Raw genomic sequence first — 16246 nt, forward strand, 5'->3', positions numbered from 1 at the left:
ACTATGCCATTTTATATGAGTCTTGAGCATCTAGGAATTTTGGTATCCTGGGGACATGGAGGAGGTGGAATAGGGAAAAGTCCTGGAACCAATCTTCCTTAGATACCAAGGAAAAACTATTTATGCTAGAACATCCAGGAAGTTTCTAAAATTTAATATTAGAATCACTGTCTTTAAGAAATATGAAAACATTTTGAAACTAAAGACAGAGCAAATCGGTGTAGCTCTGAGTCCAAAAATAGTGGTTTTCAAATCAGGACCATTGTCCATGTTCAGATCAGATCAGTTGCTCAGTAATGTCCGACTCTTTGCGGCCCCATGGACTGCAGCATGCCAGGCTTCCCTGACTGCAGCATGCCTCAAGCTTGCTCAAACTCATGTCCATCAAGTCGGTGATGCCATCCAGCCACCTTATCCTCTGTCGTCCCCTTCTCCTCCTGCCTTCAATCATTCCCAGCATCAGGGTCTTTTCCAAGGAGTCAGTTCTTTGCATCAGGTGGTCAAAGTATTGGAACTTCAGCTTCAGTATCAGTCCTTCCAATGATTATTCAGGTCTGATTTCCTTTAGGATTGACTGGTTTGATCAAGTCAGTGGAGGAAGGTAAAATTGTTTAATATATGTCATTAGTAAAACTGGTTAATTGGGGGGGGGGATAAACTCTTTAAACAGATGGAATTCTCAATGGATAAATAAACCCAAAAATTTAAATTCTAAAAGTACTAGAAGAAAACATTACTAGGCTTAGGGTAAAAATGGACTTTCTAGGCTGGTAGGCTGCAGTCCATGGTGTTGCTAAAAGTCGGACACGACTGAGCGACTTCACTTTCACTTTTCACTTTTATGCATTGGAGACGGAAATGGCAACCCACTCCAGTGTTCTTGCCTGGAGAATCTCAGGGACAGGGGAGCCTGGTGGGCTGCCGTCTATGGGGTCGCACAGAGTCGGACACGACTGAAGCGACTTAGCAGCAGCAGCAGCAGCAGGCAGGGTATAAACCAGAAGCCTGATAAATTTGACTGCATAAAAGTTAAATATTATTGTTCATAACAACAGTAACAAGCAAAAAGCACCTTAAACTAAATTAAATAATGCCAACTCTGAAAACCTATTTGGAGCATACATGACAGAAGAAACATGAATTCTTAAAAGACGCATACAAATTGAATGAGAAAAACCATTAAAAAAACACAACAGAAAAATAAGATATGAATAAGCAATGTATAAAAATATTAAATGTAAAATAAACATGAAAAGATACCATTACACATAACTAAAAAAAAATACATTAAAACAACATTTCTTAACCTATCAGATTGGAAAAAATAATTTTTAAATTTTATTTGAAAAAACAAAAGAAAAAAATATAAACATATAAAAAACTGTAGGAAAAAGGAGAAACTTTCACGTACCCTTTACTGAGATTCATCACTTGTTAACATTTTGCCACTTTTTATTTATCATTTTCTCCTTATTATATTAATATTTTTCTTTCAGCAGTTGAGGGTATGTTGCATACATCATATTCCTTTACTCCTGAACTTTTCAGCGTGTATAATCCCTTATCAGTTGTGTCATCTGCAAATATCTTTCTATTCAGTAGGTTGTTCTTCTGTTTTGTCAGTGGTTTCCTTTGCTGTGTAAAAGCTTTTAAGTGTAATTAGCTCGCATGTGTTTATTTTTGCTTTTATTTCCTTTACTTTAGGAGATGGATCCAAAAAAATATTGCTGCAATTATGTCAAAGAGTGTTCTACTGATATTTTCTTCTAGGAGTTTCATAGTATCTGGTCTTATGTTTAGGTCTTTAATCCATTTTGAAGGTTTTTTTTCTATTTTTTTCAAAAACAGTTTAATTCATAGTATTATTCATAGAACTTTTGGTGGGGGGTGTTTATTTTTTTAATTTTTATTGAAATGTAATTGATTTACAATGTTATGTTAGTTTTAGATGTACAACAAAGTAATCATTATTATTCTTTTTACATTCTCTTCCATTATAAATTATAAGGTATTGAATATAGTGCTTGACAATAGGTCCTTGTTGGTTATCTATTTTATATATAGTGCGTGCTTAGTCACTTCAGTCATGTCCAACTCTCTGTGACCCCATGGACCATGGCCCACCAGGCTCCTCTGTCCATGGGATTCTCCAGGCAAGAATATTGGAGTGGGTTGCCATTTCCTTCTCCATTTATATATAATATTATATGTATTTGAATCCCTACCTCTTAATTCATTTTGAGTTTACTTTTGTATATGATGTTAGAGAATGTTCTAATTTCATTCTTTTATGTAGCAGTACAGTTTTTTCCAGCACAACTTATTAAAGAGACTGTCTTTTCGCCATTGTATATTCTTGCCTCCTTCAGTTTCAGTTCAGTTCAGTTGCTCAGTCGTGTCCTACTCTTTGCCACCCCATGAATTGCAGCACGCCAGGCCTCCCTGTCCATCACCAACTCCCGGAGTTCACTCAGACTCACGTCCATCGAGTCAGTGATGCCATCCAGCCATCTCATCCTCTGTCGTCCCCTTCTCCTGCCCCCAATCCCTCCCAGCATCAGAGTCTTTTCCAATGAGTCAAGTCTTCGCATGAGGTGGCCAAAGTACTGGAGTTTCAGCTTCAGCATCATTCCCTCCAAAGAAATCCCAGGGCTGATCTCCTTCAGAATGGACTGGTTGGATCTCCTTGCAGGCCAAGGGACTCTCAAGAGTCTCCTCCAACACCACAGTTCAAAAGCATCAATTCTTCAGCCCTCAGTGTTCTTTACAGTCCAACTCTCACATCCATACATGACTACTGCAAAAACCATAATTGAACATAAATGTGTGGGTGTTTCTGGGCTTTCTGTCCTGTTCCATTGACCTATTTGTCTGTTTTGTGCCAGTGCCATACTGTATTGATTGGGCTTCCCAGGTGGCTCAGTGGTAAAGAATCTTCCTGCTTGACAGAGAAGATATGGGTTCAATCCTGGATCAGGAACATACCCTGAGAAGGAAATGACAACCTGCTCCAGTTTCTTGCCTGGTGAATCCCATGGACAGAGAAGCCTGACTTGCTATAGTGCGTTGGGTCACAAAGAGTTGGACATGACTAAGCAACTGAGCATACACACAGCACACACACACCATACTGTTTCGATTACTGTAGCTCTGTAGTATAATTTGAAGTCAGGGAGCATGATTCCTCCAGCTCTGTTCTTTCTTCAGATTGTTTTGGCTCTTTGAGGTCTTTTATGTTTCCATACAAAATTTTAAATATTTGTTCTAGTTCTGTGAAAAATGTCATTGGTCATTTGATAGGAATTGCATTGAATCTATAGATTGCCTTGGGGAGTAGAGTCATTTTAACAATGTTGATTCTTCCCATCCAAGAACACAATATATTTTTCAATCTATTTATTTTGTCTTCAGTTTCTTTCATCAGTATCTTATAGTTTTCAGAGCACAGGTCTTTTACTTCTCAGGCAAACTTATTCCTAGGTATTTTATTCTTTTTGATGTGATGATAAGTGAGACTGTTTCCTTAATTTCTCCTTGTGATACTTGACTCTTAGTTTATAGAAATGCAACAGATTTCTGTGTATTAATTCTGTATCCTGGAACTTTACTGAATTCATTGGTGAGCTCTAGTAGTTTTCTGAAGGCCTCATTAGGATTTTCTATGTATAGTATGTCATCTGCAAACAATGACAGTTTTATGTCTTCCTTTCCAATTTGGATTCCTTTTATTTTTCTTCTCTGGTTGCTGTGGCAAGGACTTCCAAAACTATGTTGAATAACAGTGGTGAGAGTGGTAATGCTTGTCTTATTCTTGATCTTACAGGAAATGCTTTCAGCTTTTCACCATTGAAGATGATGTTAGCTATGGGTTTCTCATTTATACAGTTTGTATTATATCAAAGTATATTCTCTCTATGCCTACCTTTGGGAGAATTTTTATAATAAATGGACATTGAATTTTATCAGAAGCTTTTCCTGCATCTACTGAGATGATCATATAGTTTTTGTTCTTCAGTTTGTTAATATAGTGTATCACATTGATTGATTTGCAGATATTTGAAACTTCTTGCATCCCGAGGATAAATCTCACTTGATCATGGTAGATGATCCTTCTAATGTATTGTTGGATTCAGTTTGCCAGTTTTATTTTGTTGAGGATTTTTGCATCTTTGTTCATTGGTGATAGTGACATGTACTTTTCTTTTGTATGTGTGATATCTTTGTCTGGTTTCATGTCATAGTGATGATGGCTTCACAGAAGATTGCAGAAGTGTTCCTTCCTCTGCAGTTTTTGGGAATAGTATAGGTACTAAGTCATTTCTAAATATTTGGTAGTATGTTTGAAGCTATCTGGTCCTAGACTTTTGTTTTTTGGGAATTTTTTAATTACTGATTCAGTACTGGTAATTGGTCTGTTCATATTTTCTGTTTCTTCCTGGTTCAGTCTTGGGAAACTGTACCTTTCTAAGAAATTGTCCATTTCTTCTAGGTTGTACCTTTTATTGGCATAGAGCTGTTCATCACAGTCTCTGTCCTTTGTATTTCTGTGGTGTTAGTTTTAACTTCTTCTTTTTCATTTCTGATTTTATTGATTTGGGCCCTTTCCCTTTTTTTTTTTAATTGAAGTGTAGTTCATATACAATTTTATGTTATTTTATGGTGTATAACAAAGTGATTCAGTTTATGTAGATAAAATATATGATATAGCATATAAGTTTATATACATATATATGAGAGACAGTTTTATATATCTACATATTTGGTTATTTTAAAGATTCTCTTCCATTTTGGTTATTAAAAAATTCTGAATATAGTTCCCTGTGCTATACTATAGGACATTATTGTTTGTTGTTTATCTATTTTATATATAGTAGGATATATCTGTTAATCCTAAACTCCTAATTTATCCTTCTCTTGGCCTTTCCACTTTAGCTAACCATAAATTTGCTTTCTATGTCTGTGAGGTGAGTCTGTTTCTGTTTGGTAAATTGGTTCATTTGTATCCTTTTTTTAGATTCCACATGTAAGTGGTATCATATAATATTTATGTGTCTGACTTGTTTAGCTGAGTATGATCATCTCTAGGTTCACCCATGTTGCTGCAAGTGGTATTATTTCATTTTTTATGGATGGGTAATATTCCATTGTCTTTGTGTATACACACACACACCACATCTTCTTTATCCATTTATCTGTTGATGGATCCTTAGGTTGCTTCCATGTCTTGGTTATTGTAAATAGTGTTGCTGTGAACCCTGTGCTGCCTGTATCTTTCTGAATTAAAGTTCTCATCTTTTCTGGATATATGCCAAGAACTGGGATTGCTTGATCATGTGATAGCTCTATCTTTAGTTTTTTAAGGAACCTCCATACTCTCCATGGTGGCCACATCAATTTACATACTCACCAACAGTGTAGGCTGCTGCTGCTGCTGCTGCTGCGTCACTTCAGTCATGTCCAACTCTGTGCAACCCCATAGATGGCAGCCCACCAGGCTGCTCCATCCCTGGGATTCTCCAGGCAAGAACACTGGAGTGGGTTGCCGTTTCCTTCTCCAGTGCACAAAAGTGAAAAGTGAAAGGGAAGTCGCTCAGTCACATCCGACCCTTAGCTATCCCATGGACTACAGCCTACCAGGCTCCTCCATCCATGAGATTCTCCAGGCAAGAGTTCTGGAGTGGGTTGCCATTGCCTTCTCCAAACAGTGTAGGAGGATTCCTTTTTCTCCACACTCTCTCCAGCATTTATTATTTGTAGAACTTTTGATGATGTCCATTCTGACCATTGTGAGGTAATATCCCATTGTAGTTTTGGTTTGCATTTCTCTAATAATTAACAGTGTAGAATATCTTTTCTTATACCTGTTGGCCATCTGTATGTCTTCTCTGAAGAAATGTCTTTTTAGATCTTCTGCCCATTTTTTGATGTGATTGCTCATTTTTTTACTGTATTGACCTATATGAGCCATTTTTGTATTTTGGAAATTAAGCCCTTGCCAACTGCATCATTTGCAAATATATTCTCCCATTCTGTAGACTGTCTTTCTGTTTTGTTTATGGTTTTCTTTGCTGTGGAAAAGTTTATAACTTTAATTAGGTTCTACTTGTATATTTTTGCTTTTGCCTTAGTAGACTGACCTAAGGCACCTTTGGTGCCTTATTGATTTTCTGTGCAGATGATCTGTCCATTGATGTCAGTGGGATGTTAAAGTCTCCTATTATTGTATTCCTTGCAATTTCTCCCTTTATGTCTATTAGTATTAATTTGATGTATTTAGGAGCTCCTATATTGTGGGCTTATATTTTAACAAGTATAATATCCTTTTCTTATATTGATCTTTTTATCAATGTCTTTTTATGATGTCTTTATCTTTCTCTGTGGTCTTTGTTTTAAAGTCTATCTTGTCTGATATGAGTACTGCTACCCCTGCTTTCTTATCATTTCCACTTGCCTGAAGAATCTTTTTTCTATCCCCTCACTTTCATTCTGTGTGTATCTTTCTTTCTAAAGTGCATCATTTATAGGCAGCATATTTTAGGCTTTTGTTTTATTATCCAGTCTGCCACTCTGTGTCATTTGACTGGAGCATTTAGTCCATTGACATATGAGGTAATTATTGACATATATTTATTTATTTCCATTTTAAACCTTATTTTCCAGTTGATTTTGTATTTCTTTATTCTTTTCTTTTTCTTTTTCCTTTTGTGTTTGATGGTTTTCTTTTGTATTATGCGTGAGTTCTCTTTTTGCTTTTTGTGAGTCTATTGTATGTTTTTGATTTGTGGTTACCTTGGTTTTCAAGTATGTTAACCCATTACTGTATCTACTTTAAACTGGTAATTATATCATCTCAAACACATTCTAAAAATTTTTACATTTTCTTACTTCCTTCACCTATATTTTATCATTTCGATGTCCTATTTTACATATTCATGTTAATCCTTTTGCTGTTGTATTTATAATCAATTTCATAATTTTTTTTTTACTTAAAAAGAAACCTCTGTACTGGTTTATTTAAGTGATCTACAATCCCTTTATATATTTGCTTTTCCTATTATGATTTTCTCTTTCCTATAGATTCTCTTTTTTAAAGATATATTTGTTTTATTTTTGACTGTGCTGGGTCCTCGTTGCTGCACATGGGCTTTCTCTAGTTGTAACAGGCGGGGGCTACTCTTCATTGCAGTGCTTGGGCTTCTCATTGTAGTGGCTTCTCTTATTGCAGAGCCATGGGCTCTGGGCATGTGGGTTTCAGTAATTGCTGCTCATGGGCTCAGCAGTTGCAGCTGCTGGGTTCTAGAGTATGGGCTCAGTAGTTGTGATACACAGACATAGTTGCCCTGTGGCATGTGGGATCTTCTGGACCAGGGACTGAACCCGTGTCCCCTGCACTGGCAGGCAAATTCCCCACCAATGGACCACCAGGGAAGTCCTTAATTTTTTTAGTATATAGGAAGGTTTGTATTTTTGTTCTGATGGTTACCTTTGTAAACTAGAAAAAGAAGAGCAAATTAAACCCAAAATAGAAGGAACAAAGTTTAAAAGATAGAGCAAAAATCAATGTTACTTTGAAAAAAACTGATTAACCTCTAGCTGTACTTATCAAGAAAAAAAGGAAAGAAGATACAGATTACCAGTATCAGAAATAAAAAAGAAGACAGTACTATAAATCCCTCAGACATTAAAAAGGATAAAACAGAGTATCATGAGCAATATTTTGCTAAGTTCAACAACTGAGATGAAATTGACAAATTTTTTGAAAAACACAAATTACAAAAACTTAAGAAACAGAAAACCTGAATAACTCTGTATCTATGAAAGAAATTGAATTAATAATTTTAAAACCTTCCCACAAAAAAGCAATCCCAAATGGTGAATTCTGTCAAACATGTCAGAAAGAAATAATGTAACCCTATATAAAATCTTCCAGAAAAACGTGCAGGAGGTTGCCAAATAAGGTCAAACTTACCCTAATGTGCAAACCACAAACACTAGAGGAAAACTGCAGATCAGTACCTCTAATGAATTTATATGGGAGAATCCTTAATATAATATTGATTCCAACAAAATATAAAAGAGGAATAACCATGACTAAATGGAGTTTATACTTCATTAAAATTAATTGCATCAGTATTTTATAGTCAAACTTAATTTTTCATTCAGAGTAAACTTCCTACTACTTCTTTAACAGATTTAACTTTGTTCCACTATTTTTAAAAATCAGTTCCATTCTGCAAAAAATAAAGATTTGCCATCATTGAGGATTTCCAAAATAATTTGCCAAAGTCATTGGACCCCAGATTAAGAAATCCCTGCTTTAGAATCTTTGGGGATGATGGTAATGTTCTATATCTTGATTGTGGTAATGGTTACATGCGTGTGTACATTTATCAAAGATCAGCCCTGGGATTTCTTTGGAAGGAATGATGCTGAAGCTGAAACTCCAGTACTTTGGCCACCTCATGCGAAGACTTGACTCATTGGAAAAAACTCTGATGCTGGGAGGGATTGGGGGCAGGAGGAGAAGGGGACGACAGAGGATGAGATGGCTGGGTGGCATCACTGACTCGATGGACGTGAGTCTGAGTGAACTCTGGGAGTTGGTGATGGACAGGGAGGCCTGGCGTGCTGCCATTCATGGGGTCGCAAAGAGTCGGACACGACTGAGCGACTGATCTGATCTGATCTGATGTTTTAAATAAAGTTGATTTTTTAAATTTTCTTGCTATAAACATAGCTTGAGTTTTAGTTCTAAGATAGTTACAAATATCTGAAGAATATTCTTAATAGTACAGAAGGTTTTAGAATCCCTTGCAGTTCTAACCCTGCCTCCAAAGTGAACCTGATATAATGAAATTCCAGTGAAGAAAAACCTTACTTTGTTCATGGACTAGAATGGTTCTGTGTAGATGCAAAATAAGTCACCACTTAGAGCTTACCACTTGTGATTCATTTAAATTATTTTCAGACTAAAATCTCTATTTAATTTCCTTCTATTTTCTTATGCCTAAATTCATTCATCCTGGAGGAGGAAATGGCAACCCACTCCAGTATTCTTGCCTGGGAAATCCCATGGGCAGAGGAGTCTGGTGGATTACAGTCCATGGGGTCACAAAGAGTCAGACATGACTTAGCAACTAAACAACAACAAATTTAATTCATACAGTGTTATGCTTGCTCATAAACATAATTTTTTTCTTTCAATTCAATGCCACTGAGTTCACCATTCATTTCTGTTACAACTCTAGAATATTTTCCTTATTCATTCTTCTTGTTTTCAGCTTTATTAATTCTTCAAATTGCATCTACGTTTATCTGAAGAAACTAAAAGTAAGCTTTTGCCATAATAGTGTGGGACTTAAAATTTCCTGCAAACTCTTATTTAAAAAGCAGTTATTTGGGGGCTTCCCTGGTGGCCCAATGGTTACGACTTCACCTTACAATGTCGGGGATGCAGGTTCGATCCTACATGGGTCAGAGAGCTAAAACCCCACATGCCTCAGCCCCCAAAAAACAAAACAAAACAGAAGCAATATTGTAACAAATTCAGTAAAGACTTTTAAATGATCCACATTAAAAAAAAAAACTTCAAAAATAAATAAAAAGCGGATATTTTAAAGCAGTATTTTCTTAACCTGGTTGTTTGGTTCGAGAATAGAATTTAGTGCTGCTGCTGCTGCTAAGTCAGTTCAGTCATTGCCCTAATGGTAGATCATTAATATCTTTGTTCATCAAAAGTATTCTTTTTACTCTTAATACCAAAAAATATTTTCTCACACAGATGTTTTTGTCTTCTTGTCCTCTAAGGTTTCCATTAAGTGACTCATTAATATCAGAGTAGTTTATTCATAAACTTTAAACATGGTGATCCTTGATATTTATATAATATTTGTTTTATAATCACTAAATTGGGGGAAATTTTTATACTCTGACAAGATCCTAAAAGAATGTTAAGGAACTTCACAAAGATATCTTTAGTAAAGAAATCAGACTGAAGAAAAATTAAGAAGAAACATACAACCTTGCTAAAGTTTTGCATGCTGAAGGTCAGCATACTTCATCTGGAACTAGGCCCCAAATCTGGCCCTTAACTTTACACCCCCCAACATAAGTCTGCCAGACAAAATACAGGGTGCCCAGTTGAATTTATTCCAGATGAACAAGTAGTTTTTAGTATAATCATGCCATATATTATTTGCTAAATCCAATAATACTGCTACAGAGGATACAGTGCAGGCATTCTAACTACTAAGTGACCTGGCTAAGCAACTTCATGTAAAATTTAAAGGTTTCCAATTTCATTTCCTGAGCCCCAGAGGGTCTCTTGCTCAGATGATATGAAGACTTGTGCCATAAAAATTGAAGTGCTCTTTAGTATTTTCTACTATAAGTACAGCTGACTTTTTATGGCCCTTAATTGTTTTGAGATTTGTATTTTTTTCTGATGTCCTTGGGAAAATATTCTTAACCAAGTAGTCAACTTGTTATGGCTTATCTCAAATCCTGCTAAATATTCTGATTTTTTTCATGAGCATGTAAATAGCCCTGTCCTGAGAGAATATAGCATATGCATCAGAGGTTGCATGGTGGGAATTCAAGCTCTTAAACTATATCCTTCCTACACTAATAGACGTCACAGGCAGAACAATGTTCTGAATGAGACAGAAGCCCCGTGAAGTGTAGCAGTGACTGTTTGCATTGCACCCTGTCCCTTTTACTCTACATACAATCTTGACAAGATTTACAAGATTGGGGGATTTGTGGCTGAACTGCACAATCAGATAACATCCTTGTTGCCATTTCATCTGCATTCTGACAGTTCTTCAAATCTTGGATACAGATAAATTATATGTGTTTATAGTTTCATATATACATATGAGAATATGAATATATCTGAGTGGTGCAGTCCTCGAGGGGTTTTCTTGGGTCTAATGGCTTATATCATTGTGTTATTCTTGCTTATAGACATGCTGCCACCCTCATTCTTTTTTCAAACTGGCCCCTTGGTGTTTCTGTCCTAGACATTGCCCTTTCAGCAACTAACCTTCCTCTGAAAGTTTTCCCTGATTTTTTTATATGCCTCTTAATTTCTGGAGTTATAATTTGGTATAGTTTATATTTTGAATATAAATTTTCCTCTTGATACTTCATACTGAGGGAAAAAAAGCATCATTTTTTTCTTAAATTGTCTAAATCACAAATTACTATTTTTCCTAAGTTTTAATTGTGCCATCTGTATTCTCCTATGTTCCCTCTTTTAAAAATGAATAAGCTTTATTTTTTAGAGTAGTTTTAGGGTCACAGGAAAATTGAGCAGAAAGTACAGTTCCCATATACTCTCTCCACACACGCATGTTGTTTAGTCGCTAAGCATGACCAACTCTTTGTGACCCCATGGACTGCAGCACACCAGGCTTTCCTGTCCTTCACTGTCTCCTGGAGTTTGCTCAATTCATGTCCATTTAGTAAGTGACACATATAACCTCTCCCAATAGCAACATCCTGCACCAGAGAAATATGTTTGTTACAACTAATGAACCTGCATTGACATGCTAGCATCCAAAGTCCATGACTTACATTATGGTTCACTCTTGGTATTGTACATTCTATGAGTTTTGACATGTGTCCACCACTGTAGTATCATACAGGATAGTCTCATTGTTCTAAAAACCTTCTGTGCTCTACCTATCTTTTTTTCTTTTTAACCTTTTCTTGTCCTCTGGTACTATATTGAACTTCATCTCCATTGTGAAATAAAGCTTTGCCCTACAACCCTGAAGGAAAATATTGAAACAGTCAAATCTGATCACAGGGTGTTTTCCCTTTTATTCTTACCTAACTTCAAACAGGTGATGGAAAGTGAAGAGTTCATGTTGCTTCCAGCCAATCAACTCATTGATATAATATCTAGTGATGAACTAAATGTTCGCAGTGAAGAACAGGTGTTCAATGCAGTGATGGCCTGGGTTAAATACAGTATTCAAGAAAGACGTCCTCAGTTACCCCAGGTATGCAGGGAAATGCTTCTTTAAGTAACTGTTTTGTACTGGATAAAATAATACATACTTGATTTGCAAAAAACAGTTATCACTGTCATTCGTATTAGACTTTAAGAAAGACCATCTCTTTCCAAATAACCAAGGAGATTAAGTGTTAAGCATTTTAAGTGTTTATCATTATGAACTTTTTGCTCCTTTGCTTCCTCTGTTTTGCATCAACTCTAGGTTTGGGCTGTAGCATAAATCAGAACCTAAAGGGTACATAATGAACAAAAGAAAACAAGGATGGCTGTTATCATGTCTCCCTTCTCTATGATTTGGAAATCCCACCACAGTTTGAAGAGTAAAGGAATGATATGGGTCATAAGTGGTCACTAAATGACATGTTTGATGTTCTTGTTATTATGATTACAGTCCTTAGCAATTTGATAGTATATTCTTCTAGATTGTTATTCAAAGAGCTTATACTGCTGAAAGCATAAAGAAGCATGCTAAAGTGATACTGACTGTTCTAATTACTGAACTGGTGGTTGGAATAAATTTAGTTTTGCATTTATGCCTTCTACCCTCATTATTTATTAGATCAATTAATTAATCCAATTAGATCGCAAAACAGTTGGAAACACAATCGGGGAGCATGAGTTATATATTTTCTTAAATACCTTACAGATGGCGTTTGTGCCTCTAATAGTGTCTATTATCTCATAGGTGCTGCAGCATGTGCGCTTGCCTTTGCTTAGTCCCAAGTTCCTGGTGGGCACTGTAGGCTCTGATCCCCTCATCAAAAGTGATGAAGAATGCAGGTATGAATGGTCCTGGATGGGAAAAATCGACAACTAAACATTCTTGTTCTCTCCTAATTTCCTTATTTGTATTGCTTCCTAAATATTATATTTTTTAGTGGTGTAATCAAGGCAGTATTTAACAGATTTTTCTTCTGGGCCAGAGTCAAGAGGAGATGGAAGAAGAGAAGACTGAATTTCCAGTATTCCATTCCATTAGTTAGTTTTTTTTTTTAATGCGTGATATTTATTCATGTACAAGTGGCAATAAAGAGGTAGATTTCTAAGATTTCGTGCAAGCTTGAGTTTGAAGAGACAATTCTCTGCTAGTATATCTTTTCTTGAGATAAGTTAAATAATGTTGTTGACTCCATCATAAAAGTGTGCAGAAGCACTTTTTCATTCCATCACATATGCCTTGTTAGGAATAGGACCAGCCTTGCTTTCTGAGTTTGTAGACAGAGTTAAAGGTCTGCTACACCCTTAAAGCAGCTGTGGAAAGATTTCCACTAGAGTTTGATGGCACAGTTTCATAAATTTTTTTTGATTGAAAGAAATTCTAAATGTTTTTACAAGACAAAACATTTATTTTATTGGTCTGTCTCTGAACTACAGTGTATATAAAATTTAATAAACTACTTTTCCATTTGACAGATTTTATGGTTTATTTTCAAATATGAAACCTCATGGTGTTTTTAACCATTTCTTCCCAGAAATGGGAAGTCAGAACTCTCTTTAAACTACACAAACCTTTGGATCTCCCTTAGTGACTAAAGAAACTTGTTCCAGAATCAGGGATCTCTAAAGCAGAGATAGAACATAATAGATTCATTTGCATTTCTTCAATAATTTGAAGCCTGTTCCCTTAACAGGAGGTGTTAGAGAGGGTTTTTATGTGTTTACCTTTTAAACTTAAAGAGAAATGGTAATTAATTCCCCTGAATACTCACAAAGTTACTTTTAAAAGAAGCCTGTTCCTACATAGAGAAGGAACTTAAAGGTTGTTGGGGGTGGGAGGAGGGGAAGAGATGGAGGTTTGGAATGGACATGTATACCCTGCTATATTTAAAATGGATAACCAACAGGACCTACTGTATAGCTGAGTCCCTTTGCTGTTCACCTGAAATTATCACCACATTGTTAACTGGCTACACCCCAATACAAAATAAAAAGTTTTAAAAAAGGAAGCAGCCTGTTCCTTTTATCATGACCTTATTATTTACTAGCTGTGTGACCTTATTCAAGTTACTTGAACCTGTTTCTGGTACAGTTCCTTTATTTATAAAACAGTACCTATTCCATAGGGCTGTTGTGGAGAATAAATGAGTTAATATGTATTAAGCCCCTGTTATTCTTGTTACTATTAATTTTGTGTTTGCCCCTAAGTATTAGCTCTATAATATTCTTTCTAGGAACGCTTGAACAACTTAATTAAAAACCAGCAAGAAGGAGATCACAGTCTTTTGTATTTAGCTGAGGAAGCTAGAATAAGTTCTTGGTCATCAGGTTGGGATTTTGAGGGGGTTTGTTTTTATTTTTAGCATAAATTTGGAAGAGGCCTTAGCAAAATCATATACTGGATGTACATCATTGGGTCACGCCTGGCACTGGTCCAGCAGAAATAAATTACTTGTAATATAAATAGAGAAATGGAAATATAGTGTAATTTAGGAAGCACTTTCACTTTCAGAGTTGAGAAAGAACAGAGTAACAGATTGAATTTGTATAGTCAGATACTGAATCACTCAAAGGACTCAAGTGAAGTAAGTACATTAATAGTTTAAGTTAGGATACTTTATTTAACAAGTGTAATTACTAGGTTCTTCTCATAAAGTACCTTCATAGAAAAAGACAAAACTGTTCATCCTCAGTAGATTTATTGAAAGTGAACTACTCATACAGTCCCAAATAGAAAATTAATATTCAATGATAGTAGGGTATTTCTTTTTAGCAATCCAAATTTTGACCTAGTTTTATTACTTAAATTAATCTAGCAAATATCTAGAGTTGTGGCTGATGTGCTCCTTTGCCAGTATCCTGCAAAAGCCAATCAAATTCACTAGAAGGCAGTAACTATGCAGACGGGTAATTAAGCTGTAATTTTTAGTTTCCCATAAGTCATTGTTAGTCTCAAGTATGTTGAGTTTTAGACTACTTTGCAGTAAGAGATGAAGTCATGATGGAAATACCAGTCAATTCACAATTCCTAGTGTGACTGGCATCACTGCTGTCATGTTTGTGACCTTTATAATACTGGCTGGCGGGATTTCCCTGACAGTCCAGTGGTTAAGACTCCAGGCTGCCAGTGCAGGGTACACGGGTTCAATCTCTGAGATCCCACATGCCATGTGCCCAAAAAAATAAATAACTAGCCTAAATTAATAAAAGTGCTAGCTGGCATTCATGATTTGGTTTGATTTATGCTGCTCCCCTTTGCCATCTTACATATGCCTTAACCATATTGGGATTTGACTAACAATATTATTTAGACATTTGGAATAAAGGCAGAATTTTTTTCACAGAGACTTGGTAGATGAGGCTAAAAACTATCTCCTATTGCCTCAAGAACGACCATTAATGCAAGGACCAAGGACAAGACCACGGAAACCTATTCGATGTGGAGAAGTACTCTTTGCAGGTTTGGATCTTAATATACTGTGGCTAAACTGAATATTTTCCACATGAGAAATTGTCATTTGAGCAGTCCTTTGGACAGTTGTGATATCCACTGTCATAAGAAATACATAATGACTTACCATGGGGACTTCCCTAGCGGTCCAGGGGTTAAGACTCCACACTTATACTGCAGCAGGCACAGGTTCAATCCCTGGTTGGAGAATTAAGCTTCTGCATGCCACACAGTGTGTGGCTAAGAAATAAATTAAAAAAATTTTTTTAATGTTAAAAAAAATGTACACCCCTTTTGGAAACAAAAAATAATTTATGTATCTTGCCTCTTAACTCATGATCCAACACTTGTACTTTCGAAAGAATGCTGTATTTTTATATAACCTAAAAATGTCATGCAGTGGATGTTTTGTTATAATAAATCATATGCATGACTTTATATTCCAGTATGCAAGTCACCTCATAAGTACATGGAACTGTCAAAAAACATTGTCTTACATCAGACAATTACACTCTTTTGTAGCTCTCCTGAGCTAGATTGAGCCCAAGACATCATGTTGTATCATTCTGCTGCTGCCCTCTGCCCCTAAATATCTGAGAACTTTCAATCTTAGATGTTTTACTTCTATCCACATAAATTCAGCTCCCTTAGTCACTTGAATAACAACTCTCACAATGTTTGGTAAAACATTTTCTCACTAGTTCTGTCTCAGTCCACTCAGACTGCTATAATAGAAAAGCATATACTGGGTGGCTTACAAACAGTAGAAATTTATTTATTTCATATAGTTCTGGAGGCTGGGAAGTATTTTGGTGTCTCTTGAGGGCCCGCTTCAT

General features: G+C 36.0%; 1 protein-coding gene across 9 annotated transcripts in view; it reads left to right on the top strand.

Moving 5' to 3' along the window:
• The window catches only part of KLHL20 (kelch like family member 20), a 68967-nt gene that overhangs the window by 32676 nt on the left and 20045 nt on the right, over positions 1 to 16246 (top strand). For all 9 annotated transcript variants that reach the window (XM_055582686.1, XM_055582681.1, XM_055582680.1 and 6 more), the window contains 3 exons: positions 11850 to 12008; positions 12708 to 12802; positions 15304 to 15419. In XM_055582686.1, coding sequence (XP_055438661.1) covers positions 11850 to 12008; positions 12708 to 12802; positions 15304 to 15419 — 370 coding nt within the window. The remainder of the gene's footprint in view (positions 1 to 11849; positions 12009 to 12707; positions 12803 to 15303; positions 15420 to 16246) is intronic.

This window comes from Bubalus kerabau, chromosome 5, assembly GCF_029407905.1.
Source record: "Bubalus kerabau isolate K-KA32 ecotype Philippines breed swamp buffalo chromosome 5, PCC_UOA_SB_1v2, whole genome shotgun sequence".
NCBI lineage: Eukaryota > Metazoa > Chordata > Mammalia > Artiodactyla > Bovidae > Bubalus > Bubalus kerabau.